This window comes from Pholis gunnellus, assembly GCF_910591455.1.
Source record: "Pholis gunnellus genome assembly, chromosome: 10".
Classification (NCBI taxonomy): Eukaryota; Metazoa; Chordata; class Actinopteri; order Perciformes; family Pholidae; genus Pholis; species Pholis gunnellus.
Window position 1 is genome coordinate 11,299,893 of NC_136537.1, and position 14,756 is coordinate 11,314,648.

The 14,756-nt window shown below is 45.2% G+C and overlaps 1 protein-coding gene across 1 annotated transcript; it reads left to right on the forward strand.

Annotated features, from left to right (window-relative positions):
• The first annotated feature begins 10,178 nt into the window (after positions 1–10,178).
• fgf16 (fibroblast growth factor 16) lies at positions 10,179–14,544 on the forward strand. The gene is made up of 3 exons (XM_079167743.1): positions 10,179–10,512; positions 11,913–12,016; positions 14,173–14,544. Exons 1-3 carry the CDS (start codon positions 10,209–10,211, stop codon positions 14,416–14,418), a joined length of 654 nt encoding a protein of 217 aa, XP_079023869.1. The 5' UTR covers positions 10,179–10,208; the 3' UTR covers positions 14,419–14,544.
• The last annotated feature ends 212 nt before the right edge of the window (positions 14,545–14,756 follow it).

A 14,756-nucleotide genomic window follows, 5' to 3' on the forward strand; every position in this document is an offset into this window, starting at 1 on the left:
GTGGACCACAGGGACGGAGCAGCCAGAAGGTTTTGGAAGACTCCTTTTCTTTTGGAGTTGCACAAAGCTGCTCTGAGTTTGAGGACAGCGAGTGCATCCTGGTGTCCTGCAGTTTTCTTCTTGTTTAGAAAATGCATTACCTTACTATGAGCGACCTACAGCTTAGCTCTGCATTGGTGTCTAATGCAGACTGACGGTGAATGGAAAATCGTATCTTGTTCAAATAGCTTCACGATATTGTGAGGCCCGATGTTACAAATTGTGTGTAATCAGTGCTTTGGCGTTGTTCTCCAATCGCTGCAACTGGCCAAAAGCAAAACACAAGCATGAAAACACATGAAACTTCAACTGAATACAAGATGGCAGTGTTTGTTTGGCTGCAAACACCTAGATTGATTAAGCCTTTGCATGAGAGCCGAACAACAGGTGTCTTTGTGCATATAAGGCTGCAGCGGGCAGAGAGCGACTGGCGCTTAGGGTTTCACTCTTTGAAAGTGATACGGGTGAGCTGCTTTTCTCAGGCCTAACCCCAAATCTGCCGTTGATGGACAGACCACCCAACTCTCAGCTCTTATGGGCGCACAGTGGGGCCGCTCGCAGCAAAGGCAGCCCCCTGTCATTCTCCTTTGGGAAGGAAATGGATCAGCCGACTGTTTGTCAAGTACACTGTCAGGGTCTCCCTCGCAATCAAACAGCCAGATTTCCTAAACAACGGCATTACACTAATGGATACCTCTGGAATACACGCAGTGCTTTACAAACCCAAACCTTACATCCGTCTTAAGATGGCTTAAAATGTGACATCAGCAGCACCAACAGAAGAAAAAAAAACAGTCCATGCCTTGGTCTTTGTTGAAGTACAGAAAGGTACCTTGTAGGAAAAGTAGGACAGTTTGATCAGTACAAGTTTAATCCTTGGATGATAAATTACATTTTTATGGAGATCTGTCCCTTTCCCTGTCTCTGTTTCACTTCATTGTGGGACTTTATAGGAGGTTTCTGCCCTGTATTCTGATCAGAATAAAGATTCCCGCAGGACGTTGCAGTGCCAGAGCCGAGGATGCCGGAGCCATTGGTCAGAGGGCCGGGGGTTCGCCTCGCTGGGCTGCTCAACTGACCGCGCTTCTTCGCCAAAAGATTCACACCCATTCTCTTCTCTCCAGAAGGATCCCTTCCTTAAAGTCTTCCTGATCAGTCATGGGGCAAACAAAGCCACCGAGAACCCTTGGCTTTGGTTTTCTTTCCCTCAATGACCAAAAAACAGACTCGAGAACTGCCAAATGTTGAGTCAAACCCTGAGCCAAAAACAAGCTTCTCTACCTCTTGTCCTGGCACATCACACCCTCTATCTTCTTGGACACAAACCCTCCATCTATCTTTCTCACAGATCTTTTCTGTCAGAAAACATGTTGCTACATACGTACTTGTGCTGCGCGCCCAGTTTGCGAAAGAACACAAGTCGTGTTTGGCTGGTGAAGGGGGCAACCCTGTATGAGTCCAAATCCTAAACATATGTTCCCCCCCTCGCTGGAGATCTGAGATACTGATAATTACTTTCATGGCTTTTCTGGGGTGAGCTCTTATGAGGGGACCCCTCCCCAATTAAACTGGGGCCCCATGTGTCTCTCCAATCAATAAAATGGGAACTGGATCGAATAGCTCGGCCAACAAACAACACTATGTAAGCCACACAAGTTAAAACCTACCCTCAAGAATGAAAAAAACACAATAGCTGGCCACTGTTAATGCAGTCTTTCGCAAAGTATATAATCCATGTGTTTATGAAAGCGTGAAAAAAATATTTGAAGAGGCTTGAATTGGTGACTTTCCTTCAGTAATCCAGCATCTCTGCTCTGAAATAAATCAATCCATCGTCACATAAATCATACAGCATATTACACAATGTGGGTTGAGAAGAAATTAAGCCCATGATTAATTTCGCTGTGGACATTTTGGTCAAAGCGCTTACTTCATCCTACACTTTGTTCATTACTCAAACACATCTGGCTGACAGGTGCCCCGTCTGTTAAACGTTGAGTAATTTCATTCCAGCAAAGAGGAGCAAATGGAGAGGAGTGGAGGATAAGGTACTCTATCTTCTATCTGTGATGACATCAGGGCTTTGAGAGCTTGTTAGTGATGGGGAGTTAAGAGCGGCGTTGCTCACTTTCTACGGACAGTAATCCAGCCCACCGCTGTCAGTGCCCTTTCAAAGCACTGATTACTCCATTTCCAAGGGCCTAATCTCTGTAAACAATCTCTGTTTTCATTATCTTTTAAACTGATTAGTCCTATGAATATAACTTTCCAGCGCTGGACTCAGACAGAAAAAAGAAAAGCACTGCCATATTGATGCCAGCTGTAGCTGCATGACCTTACAAGAGAAATAAAGCTGTGATACAAACACAGATAGGGGAGTGGACTTGGGGGGGGGGGGGGGGGGGAACATGTGTGACTAGACGTGCTTGAGAAGCATGACAGACATCGGATAAAAAAAGATTTCCTGAGAGAAAATCCTTAACCTGCTTGTGGTTTTGCACAATTTGCAGCTGGATATTATAGTCAAAACCTGGGAATAAACAAAGTCTCGACCATTTTCTATGAGACGAGATTGACAGTTACTAGACAAGTGCATGAAGAGGTTCTTGTGGTTGCTCTTACTAGTATAGATGATATTTAATCGCAATGCAAATATTAAAATAGAATCTTGATTGATTTCCCTCTTATCTCTTTCTTTTCTCTCTATCTCGATATCCTTCGTGCCATTGTCAATTAAATGTTTCTTTTTTCCCCTCCCCTCCTTCTAGACAAACTGAGCTAACGTTTGCCAGCACATGTCTCCATCTGTTAACAAACACTTCCAATATGTTGAGAACAACATCTTGGCCCTCAACATCCTCCATCAGGATGTGATGAACGCCGTGCACCTGTCTCAGCATCCAGCCTTGTTTCTGGCAGCGGAGAGACTCAGTCTCAAGCAAACTACTTTACGCCCACATGACATCAAAGACGGAGAAGTTGAAGACTTCGGGTGAAAACAGTCGGTTTCTGTGCTTTCTTTTCCATTTCAGCCTCCCAATACGAATCACAAAAATGAACTCGCTGCCCCCATTATTTCGTTTGGCGTTTCCTCATTTGCCAAAAATCACTTTGAGTCAATTAAAATGTCTCTGGTGGAGGACCTGTTTAATGTCCATGTGCACACGAAAGACATGCCTTCTGTTAATCCTATTTGGTAAACAAGTTTCAAGCATTCACATGCACAGGCTTACACAGTCACCCCAAACTGTAAATCACTCTAGACAGAAAATTACCTCCACTAATAAACCAGATCTGAGTGTTCACTTAAGTCAACTGAGGGGAGAATAACAGCAAAACTACGTCAGAAGCTGGGGCGGCCTTGATTACAGAAACTGAGAAAGAACTCATCCAATCACGCCAAGGGAGTCAGCGAGTTGGACTCTGCCTTCATATCGTGACACGGAGGAATGTTTAAGAATGAATGCAAAAAACAAAAAAAAGGGACAACCTGTGTCACCCGGCTCTGAACTCCCCACTGTAATTAACTAATGCATCTCCATTTGTCATAGCGTGACATTGCATGATTCTGAGGCAATCTGAGATGTTGGCTGGGCCACGAAAGGAGAAAACATCAGCACCCTCTACTGACGAGCCGGCCGGCTTCAGGGCCCCAGCGGACTTTGAGTTAATTTCCTTACGCTTACATCAAGGTTGCTCGTCTAATTATCGTCTTATGATAATGCTGCCACTGAGCTTCCTGCTAATGAGTACCAGATACGTCCTCTGAGCTAGAAAGCTCGGTGCTGTTTTGCATAATTTAAATCATTGTGACTGTTATTAAACCCCAAGGATTATGAAAATGGCAATAAAGTCAACAAGAAATGTCACAACCACACAACAACACATTTAGGAATTCCTAAGTGGATAAGTATAGTCTATTCACACTTCTTTCAGCCACAATTTGGCTCCTGTTCCTCGGGACTGTGTAGAATATTAGAGGGAGGGATGGGGATGGGGTCAGAAAAGGGGGAGGGTTATGTATCTTTGTGGAGTGAAGGGTAGTTTATATAATAATACATATAAAAATGGATATGTGAAAATGATTCCTAATTCACATTTAGTAATCAGTGGTGAAAATACCTGTACCATTTTAGGACTGTTGTATTGTTTTCAGACATCGAGGGGAATTTGTTACTCAAGAGGAGGGTCTCATTACACAATGAGGAGAGTTTTTATAAAGAGAAACATTCAGCCTCTCTCCCTCCTCCCCAGTCCCTTAAGTTCTCTGAACTTGAAAGACCAGTTAAATCAAATTCAATAAATGACTTTAACAAATGACTTTCCTCCAGCTATGCACATATCAAAGGCCATTCTGGCTCAAATAGAAGTGAAAAGCATTTTATATCAACTCACAAGATTAGTGAGCAAGCAAATATAAACTCCGGTTATCGTCATAAATCCCCCCCCCCACACCCCCCCCCACATCTGCTTGGACTAGAGGGGACAATAAGTCACCGTAGCAGGTAGACATTTTTGGGATATATTTGGCTTTTCTGTGAAAGAGAATGACTAAATATAAAGTGTGGGGTAAAGGTTTACGTCAGAACCAAGACATCCTGAGGTACGGGACGCCTGGCCTTTTTCATCTCTGTGTAACTGAACCTGCATCAGTATGTCACTGTCTCCTCGGCTAAACAAATTAGTACATTTGATTGATCAAAGTTTATACGAGAGGGGGTATTTGATTTCAAACAGTGAGGGGAGCGAAGAAGGGAGGAAGAGCGAGAGGGGGAATGTAAATGTAAAGACACAGGCCGAGTGAGAGGGCAAGGGAGGGGGTGAAAGAAAGAGAGAGAAGAAGAAAAAAGAGACTGAGCAGCTGGATTGCCATGTAAATAGCTGTGCAGATAGGTAGGGTTGGGCTCCGTGCCAAAGGCTCTACAAAGGGCTCCTAACATCTGTTTGAGGGTAGATTCCTGCTCTGTGTTGTTGTAAGAATAATAGTCTCGCTCTGAGGGCCCGTTCCCTCATCAGACAGGATCATGATCACGCATATACACTCTCTAACATCAGACCGCAGCCCTGCAGAGCTGAGAAACACGAGTCGGGCTGTTATTGATGTTATTACACCGCACCTCAGTCATCAGCGTGGACGGACAGGTGGAACATCGCTCACACAGCGGAGGCTCCTTTCAGCTAGTCACTTATGAAGCAGGAGCAGGCTAATGTGAGGCTGCAATTAATTAGGCAGAACAATCCTAAAGCTGTAAATGCATTGACGAATCAGTGGCTGTGACGGCGATCAGAGGAATTAGCGAGTAAAAAGTATCAAAATCTCATGTTTAAGTAGGAAGTTTATACCAAGAAATACAGCATTTAGTGTTCCAGTCTATATTCAAGTCAGCCGACTAATGAAAACAGCAAAACCACAAGTTTGGAGCACGGATAATTAACTGCTAAACCAAAATGTTGGAGACAAACTTAAAATATTTCAACCAATGTTTTCCCATTGAGTAAAAAAAAAAAAGAATAAAAAAATCAGTGGGACATCGCTGTTGGTGTGTCATGACAAGGATCTTTTTCCCTCTCCCAAGAACATATGCAAGCAATTTGTACAACAAATGTTGGTTTTAGACTGTGTTCCTTGCATACGAGTGGCTTCTCAAAACCTGCAGGGCTCCATTCGTTAGTGCTTGAAAGCAAAGCAAACAAATTAATTAACACTATCTCTACACGGGGTGGCCAAGGAAAGCAGGCGCTGAAATGTTACACCATTACCTAAATTCACATGCATCTGTCTGTGTCCACCCCCCCCCCCCCTTCTGCATACCCCTCCCACCCTTGCCCCGGCGCACACGGCGCCCTTGAACAAGGCCGAAGGACCACCTGCGTGAAAGAGGAGACCCTCTCTGTTATGTCTCTGCTAGGGAATGAAATAACACGGAATCCAGCTCTGCAAATAACTCACAGTGAAGATCATTTTCCACATGCTGCTTGACAAAAGGTAAAATAAGAACAGATGATGTCCCCTCTCTCTCTCTCTCTCTCTCTCTCTCTCTCTCTCTCTCTCTCCTCTCGCTCGCTCGCTGCAGCCATACACTCAACAGTCCTTACGCTCTGTTGTGCTGCTTTGCCAGCCGGGAGACGCAGGGGTCTGACCCCTTTAGTCGCCTTGTTAACCGGGTGGCATGAGATACGAGGTCTCATTCCTAATAGCTGCTGACATCGAGTCAGCCGGTTTTTTTTCATGCCGTCACTTGACTGAGGTTAAGAGGGGTTTGTGGAACCCGATCCCAGATCTGATGATTATGTATGAGCCATCAGGAGCAGCAGGAGGCCTTCTTTTAAACTGGGCATCCATCACAGGAGAGGGAGGCTGCAACTGGCTCCACCATAACCAGTATGAGGGGGTCCCTCTTGTTTCAAGACTTTTCACCATTCTTTATATGCACACTTTTGAGTATCTTCTTAAGGAATTTGCACAAATAATATGCAACGACATCACAGAAGAAATTGCTTGACATTTTGGGAAATACATTTATTTGCTTTCTTGCCACAGACAAGTGGATTGATACCACTCTCATGAAGCTACCGCCAGCAGCTGGTCAGCTTAGCTTTCCATAACGACTGGGAAAAGAAGGAAACAGCAAGCCCAAAAGCAAAAAATACATCTACCCACACCTGTGAAGACCACAAATTATACCAAATCTGTACAAAACAAACCTACAAGCACCAAGCAGAGATATGACTTTCTCATCAGTGAGCTTTAGAGATGCTGGTGGAAGTATTTTGTTCCCTTTGGACTGGACCAGGTGAGCCATTTCCAGTTTTTTATGCAAAGCTAACTGGCTGCTGGCTGTAGCTTCACATTCGTATCGATCTTCTTAAATAACTCTCGGCAAGAAAGCGTATTTCCCTCAAAACTATTTCCTTAACTTCAACAACGAGTCTGCCAAATACACCCAAGCACCTCCAGCGTGCTCCATAATCGAATCAAACACACGTCAGTCGGTGCAGCGTACCGACCTTTGCTCAACCCTCTGAAGAGGACACATGTGAAGTTTGTCTAATCCAAATAAACAGGTGAGGCACTTATTAGCCCCCAATTCCCGCTGCAAGTGTAACTTCATTTTCAATTTTGACTCACTGGCTGTGACTCATGGGAGAGCAACTTCAAAGCTACAGTCGTGCACTTGAGGTCATTATCTTTATTTCTATATCCTCTGCAGGTTCGCAGCATATGGGAACATTTTAACTCTAGATTTTTTTTTTTTTTTTGTCTACAGCCATAAATCTGCCATGTCAACTATAAAATACAGCTGACCAGCAACAGATGTTGCTCTAATAGCTAGCAAAAAGAAGAAGAAATGAAATCAAAATGTACCACTTCTAGATTTTTATTTTAACACTTAATAGCCTTTAAGATTGATTTCCGTTTTGAACACAGGAGATGGACAGTGAGCAGAAATCCGAACACGCTCAAGAGGATGGAAGAAAAAGGGGGTTGGGTGTTTCCTTTTCATTTTCTATGACTCTGGTTCACTTGCTCAATCCCTTTCTCTCTTTCTCCGCTTCTCTCTTTTCTTACATCCCTCTCCTTCGCTGAGACGAATCCTCCTTTCATCCTCTTCTGCAGCGAGGGCCCTGGTGTCCGTTCGCACAAAGCCTGACCATCCCTGACTCCTCGTCAACCCCTCGCCCAATTCATCAAGCTGAGGCCCACGGGCATTCATCACCCCCACCACCTTTCATATCCCGCACCAGCTGAAAGCCACTGTCCCTCCTCTGACTTCAATGCGGCCGTGACACACCCGTAAGATTTATAGTGGCATAATTAGTAGCAGTGAAAAAGGCCCGCGTGCTTTGGAGGGTCAATCACACTGTAACCCGCTCAGAGGAGCTCTCAAAGAAAGTCACATCTGCTTCTAAATAGATGCATAGAATGCACCGCCGCCACAAGAGTTGATGAATTAGCCAAAAAACAAGAAGCTGGGGGAATTCATCAAAGCCTCACAGTGACATCAAAACAATCATACATACTTTGGGTAATTTTAACATACTATTTGTCACCATTCATGGAAGAGAGACACTGTCATAACTCCCATTGCTCTGCAGGGAAGCTGCTGCTGCTGCTTGTGATGAGCCGCTCTGAGGAGAGAACTCCCCCTCAAGACGGGGGTTTCTGAAACAGCTTGAAGGAGGTCTAAAATAACATGCCTAATAGTTAAACGGTGTTATTGATGTAATCATGCCCTCCCCTCCCACCCATCCTGCTGTCACTGATATCTCAAGAACAGTGAACTAATTAAAACGCTCCCGGAGTTTGTTTTCATTTCGCTCTTCACACAGAAATAAAGTCTTCACTAAACAGCTGCGTATTTCTTTTTTTCTCCCCCTCAAAGCCACAAGTTGGGACCTGTTGCCCCACTGTGCACAGAAGAGATGCAAAATCCCCATTCAATCATAAATTACACCTATTATTTATTATTCCTGTTGTGGTTTCTCTGTGTTCCCTCTCGTGAGGGCACGGCTCACCGTGTGCACCTGAAATCACCTGAGCTAGGCTACTTTGGCTTCAGCTGACATTAGATGTGAAGTAATTAGCTCAGTACACTCAAGCAGTACGTTAGCCTACAGCTCAGAGATAGGCTACTTGTACTTTACTTGAATATTCAAATGTTATGCCACTTTATATTTTATATTCAACTTTATTTTCAGACACGTGTCCAGATAAAAAAAAATAATAACAAATAAATAGAATACAATATGAGGGCACCAAGACACAGGTATGGTCATAATTAGCTTTCTTGCATAATGAGTATAGGCCTACTTTTTTCTATACTTTGGTAAAATGCTGAATGCAGGACGAGTATTCTTACAATGCAGTACTGCTACTTTTACTCAAATAAATGATCTGAATACGTCCTCCACCACTAGTTCTAATTCAGGGGGGCATTTGTTGTGAATTATAACAGTAAAGTATTAAATATACACATGAATATCTTTATTTTTTCCCAGTGTGTTGCGCTTTCTCTCCTTGTTTGATCTAGCTAATTATCCAGTAACAACTTAAGCAGCATCTTATTTGTTGCTTTGCACAAAAATCAGTGGGGTAAATCAACATAATGGAAGATAAATGTTTTTTAAAAGAATACATCTAAAAGAGCCTCTGATGACTCCAAACGTTCATACAGTCTCTGCAGCAGTCAGATTTGATACTACACGTCATCAACATTTGGATTTTCCTTTTTTTCCCCCCCTTTCTTGCCAGTAGTAGCCTACAAGTGGTTAAGCTGCTGGTTTGCTGGAGCACATTGCAAACGTTGTGCAGAGGGGCGAGGAAGCACCTGCTTCCAGCAAGGAGGTGGAGAAAATGCTCTCATGAAAAACGTCCAGTTGTTGGCACTGATACTTGTGCAAGAGGTTGGATTGCTCTGAGAAAATGCACAGGTTATTCTGATAATCTTATGGGCTAAAACGTTAGCCTGATGCTTTGTGGTCTTCTTTCTACTTTTTTGGGGGGTTTCCAGCAGAGGACATGGTGTGAGCAAAAACCAGTCAGAGCAAATTATGGATTGCCTTTGTGGTGGAGTGGTTGTTACACTTTATGATAACTGTAAACTTCTCGGCTTCGTGTCAGCTGCCATTTGTGTTTGAGCATTGATGATATGTGCTTCTTCTGCATCTGCGTCGCATTTTAATGCACCACAAACTGTTGCCAGAGTTTCCTGCTGAGAGGATGGGCGACGTGGTTTTATCAGACAGCCTCGGACCGCAAACAGAAGCGCAGAAGCTGTGAGAAGACACTGCTGGACTCGGATTCGCTCAGTCAGGAAGATAGACACGGCTTTCTACGTGAGCGGTGACAAGAAAGTACAGACAGCGGCATCATCGGTGGTAAAAGTTGGACTGAAAGTACACATTCAGTGAAGAAACTGATGCGCGTAAGAAGGGATGCCAGCCAGGCGTGGCTTGTGTGTTTGAATATCCAATGTGAGAATGCGTGGGGAGCATGTATATAATAGAGTCTTTCCATCTGATAAACAGAGATATCAAACTGATGATTATAGCAAAGGACGTCCAATAAACTGAGAGGACGCTGCCTATTTCGGAGGAGCACGGCGCGCTGGGTACGCTTTGGACTTGGTGTAAACTTTTCTCCCCGCTTGAACCACCGAACATTTTAAATGCTGTCGCTTAATTTGACAGCTGTGCACACGATGGCAGAGCTCGGGAGTTTTCTGGGGACAGTCGACTTGGATTTACAAAGCTTTCCGGCACTCGGGAATATCCCTTTACCGGAGCCTCCAGTGGGTTTGAATGAACGGCTGGGGCAGATTGAAGGGAGGCTGCAGCGGGGGTCGCCAACGGATTTCGGGCACCTCAAAGGGATCCTGAGGCGACGGCAGCTCTACTGCAGGACCGGCTTTCAGCTGGAGATATTCCCCAATGGGACCGTGCACGGGACAAGACAGGACCACAGCAGATTTGGTGAGGCTATTTCTTGAGCATTTCACTTTTTTTTGTAAGTATGAAACATTTCTAAATATGGAAGATTATGTCACATATACGTATGTCTCCTCATTAATTAACCATCAAGGACTTATTAAACACAATTATTGTTAAAGACGTCAGGCATCCAGTAATGTCGAGAAAACAATTATCAATCTCCAAAATGTAATTACAGTTTTGATTTATATCTACTAACACTTCAGGTAGTATGTGAAGTGAGTTTAATTAAGAGGCTTTTTCCTGTCGCACATCCCCTGTGAATACTCATTCGTGCGTCACTGTCACCTGGCGCGCAGGAGAGCAGAGCCACACACCTTTTCCTGCGCGTGGGGGGCAGGTGTCTCTCCTGAGGCGCAAGCGCGCGCGTCTCGCGGTCACAGCAACAACTAGCGAGCGCGCTCAGCTCTGAAGATTTGGTAATATTAATGTAAATGGAGCGAGGTGCGGCTCGCGGGAGAACGATAAACAAATCGAGTTTGGGGGGGGGGGGGGGGGGGGGCAGATACGCACATGTCTCGCGCCTCATATCCATGCAGTCATGTCACAGGTGCGGGCCGGCTCGCTCGCTGCAGAGAAAGCCCAATAACCCCAAATTAAAGCATGACCACTGCGGAATTCAGGGAAGGTTTAACGTTCAGACTTCAGCCAAAACAAGCCGGTTTACAGGGATGGGTGGTCCGCGTGTTTGTTTCTGGCTTCACTTAGTTTTTTTAAAATGCAAGGTCTTTGTCAGAGCTGCAAGGAAGACATGGATTTGATTAGAGGGATATGAAACACACTCTTCACCCCACAAAAAAAAATAAAAAATTAGAGGGATCTTCTCTGTCATCCTCTGGCATCACATGAGGTCGGGGAGATGGGGACCAGGTGGCTGCACGCTGGCCTCTGCCAGCCGGCACAGCCAGCTGGATCCTCTGACTAACCTCTGCATCACAACAGCCAATAGCTTTTAATTTTACTGGTTGTTTCACTGCCTTTGAAGTACATGTTCCCTTTACTGTAACTTCCAGTGAGTCAGCATCCCACTAAACAACTTACCCACATCTCAGCTCCATAAAAGTGGCTTCTCAGTCTCTATTAGTAGCCACTGGGAAGTTCCAAAAGACAGGTTGCAGACATGTATAGACACCCACAACCTTTTTGTGATTGATGTATGTTTTTTAACATATAGGAATAATAGAGACTAAACAGCCACTTGGCAGGATAAAATGCCACAATGAGTAGCAAAGCAAAAATAAAGCTCCCAAAACCAGTCAACGGATGCATATGCTGACTGGTCTGCTGTCACACGTGTTGCTGGGGAGGGGTGTCTGTTTGTGGGCTTTCCTAACAATTTTTTAATATATATATATATATTGTGTGTGTGTGTTTGACCTCAGGTATCCTGGAGTTCATCAGTCTGGCTGTGGGTCTGGTCAGCATCAGAGGGGTGGACGTTGGACTTTACCTCGGCATGAATGAGAAAGGAGAGCTCTTTGGGTCGGTGAGTCAAAAAACCTCCTCTCATTTACAACCCCGCCCTCATCATGCAGCCCGGGGTCTCATTCACAACAAGTCTGGCACTCGACACATGCGACTTGTTTTACAGCCACTCTCAGAAAATGATTTTTTTTTTTCTCAGTACTGAGCTATAAAAAAATATGTTTCCAGGAGCAGTCTGAGAGTCAGTTTGTTATCAAGGTTCCCGTACGTGGCAGATGGGAAAACCACAGTGAGACAAAACAAGTATGTTTCTTTTACAGGGTCTCACACTCTCTGTCACATACTTCCCTCTCCTGCGGCTTTCCTTCAGTACGGGGAAATGAATAAAGAGAATAACTCCAATAAATAATGACCAAAAACAACAGTAGAAATGAAAAAAAACTTCACTTGTTTTTTTTAATGTGAAGGGATTCAAGGAAAAGTAGATTTAGCAGCTTTAGAGAGCAAACCAACCTCTTCATTTAGTTTTGAGATATGCAGAAATATTTACATATTTCCCTAAAGTGGAGACAGGAATGTTTGGAGTCACTCTGGATGTGTGCTGTGGGTGCATCTAGTGGAGATTACCTCTCTGTGCGCAGCTGGACTCAAGTTTGGACTGCAGCGTTAAGCACAGAAGAATATCCTGTGCTTTTCCACAGAAAATGTAGCTGGGGAACATTTAGGTTCAAGTCATCCTGGCTGACTCTCTGTCATTTTGTGGATGGTATCTGGAGACATGGTAGAGAGGAAAAGGAAGAGATAAAGACAATGAAGGGGAAGTATGCGAGGGTTACCTGTATCAGGTGTCCCAGGGCAATACCTGAGGGCCTCTCAGGGCCCAAACTCCCCCTGGCTCTGAGCATTTCGAACAGAGGCTACTTTTAAGCACGGCCATTATGTTGAAAGTGCAGATATTGTTACCGCGTGCTATCAGCGTCTGGCATCCTGGAGCTTTGACCCTGGGGGAGGCGGGGGGGGGGTGGTGGTGGGAGTCAGTGATTTGTGGGGGTAATTGCACACCTGACTGAGTCACCTGACTGACAGGGGGAGCTCCAGACACGTCTGTCTGGAGCTGAGAGGCCAAGAGGTGGAAGGGGGAGGGGAACAGGTAGAAGGGTGCTTCCGTCCCACAACCGCCAGACCTCGACGAGCTTTTGATCCGATGAGGTGTGTGTATGTGTATGTGTGTGTCTGTTAGGATGGAGCTGGCCCAGTCATGTGCCCTCCGGGCTGTGTTTACAGACAACAGCTTCACCACATAGCCGCAGCCAAGCAGAGCCTGACAGCTTATCAACAAAATTGCTGCCGGAATAAAAACCGAGACTCTTGCAAAAAAACCACTCGCTAGAACCGTTACGTGCGCTAACGGCAGAGACCGATTATGAGAATTATCTTGCTTTGTAGAGAAGCCACATCCTACTAACCAAAAACAACAAACTAGTCCAAGGTGGGAGAAAGGAGTGTTGAGGAGGGAGAGTGGGAGATAGCGACACTCTTCGAAAGGGGGTCATATTTGGCCTTTTGGTCCTGGGCGATACCCCTGACTCGACTGAGGGTCCAACCCCTCTTGCTGCATGACTGACTGGTCTTGGCATGAGAGCAGCTCCAGCACTGCTGTCTCTTATTGTTCTCACACACTCACTCAGCCAGCACACTCTCACCTGCTGAACCCGCAGCCATAGCTCTGTCAGTGTAGACCGAGGCTTTGAGAGCTGCTGTGTGTGTGTGTGTGTGTGCGTGTGTGTAACAGTGGGAGAGAGTGAGGGCAGATTGTACGCCCGCTCGCTGTTGTTGTTGCATCACGGGGAGGAGAATAATTCTCCATGCACAACGAGAGGTTAACAGGTCTGAGGAATGAGTGTGGGGCGTAAAGTGGACAGCTGCTCGTAATGACTTCCCCTCTTTTGTCATAATGAGCAACCTGCCTTAATGAGTTTCTACGGGTTCAGTTCAGCTTTCAGGCGCAGTCCGCAACACGTAATGAAATACATAAAAGAGCTCATCGGGAAGAGAGGAATCTGCATGCAAAGGAGGCATCATCCTTTTCATTCTCAGCTGCATTTTCCTTTACGTCTGTAAAATCATGTCTGTGTTGCAAATGTTCTTCCTTTCTCACTCAGTGGCGGGCGAGCAGGACCTCAGCGATTGACTGATGTGTTGTTTTCTCTCCTGCAGAAGAAGCTGACAGCAGAATGCGTGTTCAGGGAGCAGTTTGAGGAGAACTGGTACAACACCTACGCTTCGACTCTGTACAAGCACACAGACACGGGACGCTTATACTACATGGCCCTGAACAAAGACGGCTCGCCCAGGGAGGGCAACAGGACTAAAAAACACCAGAAACTCACCCACTTCTTACCCAGGCCGGTGGAGATCGAAAAGATCCCTCAGGAGTACAGGGACCTGTTCCAGGACAGGTGACCAGTGCTTACAGTTGGAGAACTGGTTACATTCAGAGGAACAGAAATTTAAAAAAAAAAAGAGAGATGAGGGAGATAGGGTTGTTGTGGATATTTTGGACGTGGTACAGAACTGTTTACCCTCAGCTCCCCCTGAGGTCACTCTGTTTGCGCCTCGGCCCACTGCCAAGCACTGACATAAACATTGTGCATGTTCCGGGGTGTTGGAGGGGGGGGGGGGGAGTTATCTTGTAAAACCACTGCATGGACATGGACCCCGCTGTGGGGTGATCAAAATCAGGAGCCATGTTTTCTCAATAACCACTTTTTTTTAGAGGTAAATGCGTAGATACTGAAGCG

Coding starts and splice junctions, on each gene's coding strand:
- fgf16 (XM_079167743.1), top strand. CDS start 10,209: ATGCTGTCGCTTAATTTGACAGCTGTGCACACGATGGCAGAGCTCGGG. Junction 10,513..11,912: donor ACAGGACCACAGCAGATTTG/GTGAGGCTATTT, acceptor GTTTGACCTCAG/GTATCCTGGAGTTCATCAGT. Junction 12,017..14,172: donor AAGGAGAGCTCTTTGGGTCG/GTGAGTCAAAAA, acceptor TCTCTCCTGCAG/AAGAAGCTGACAGCAGAATG.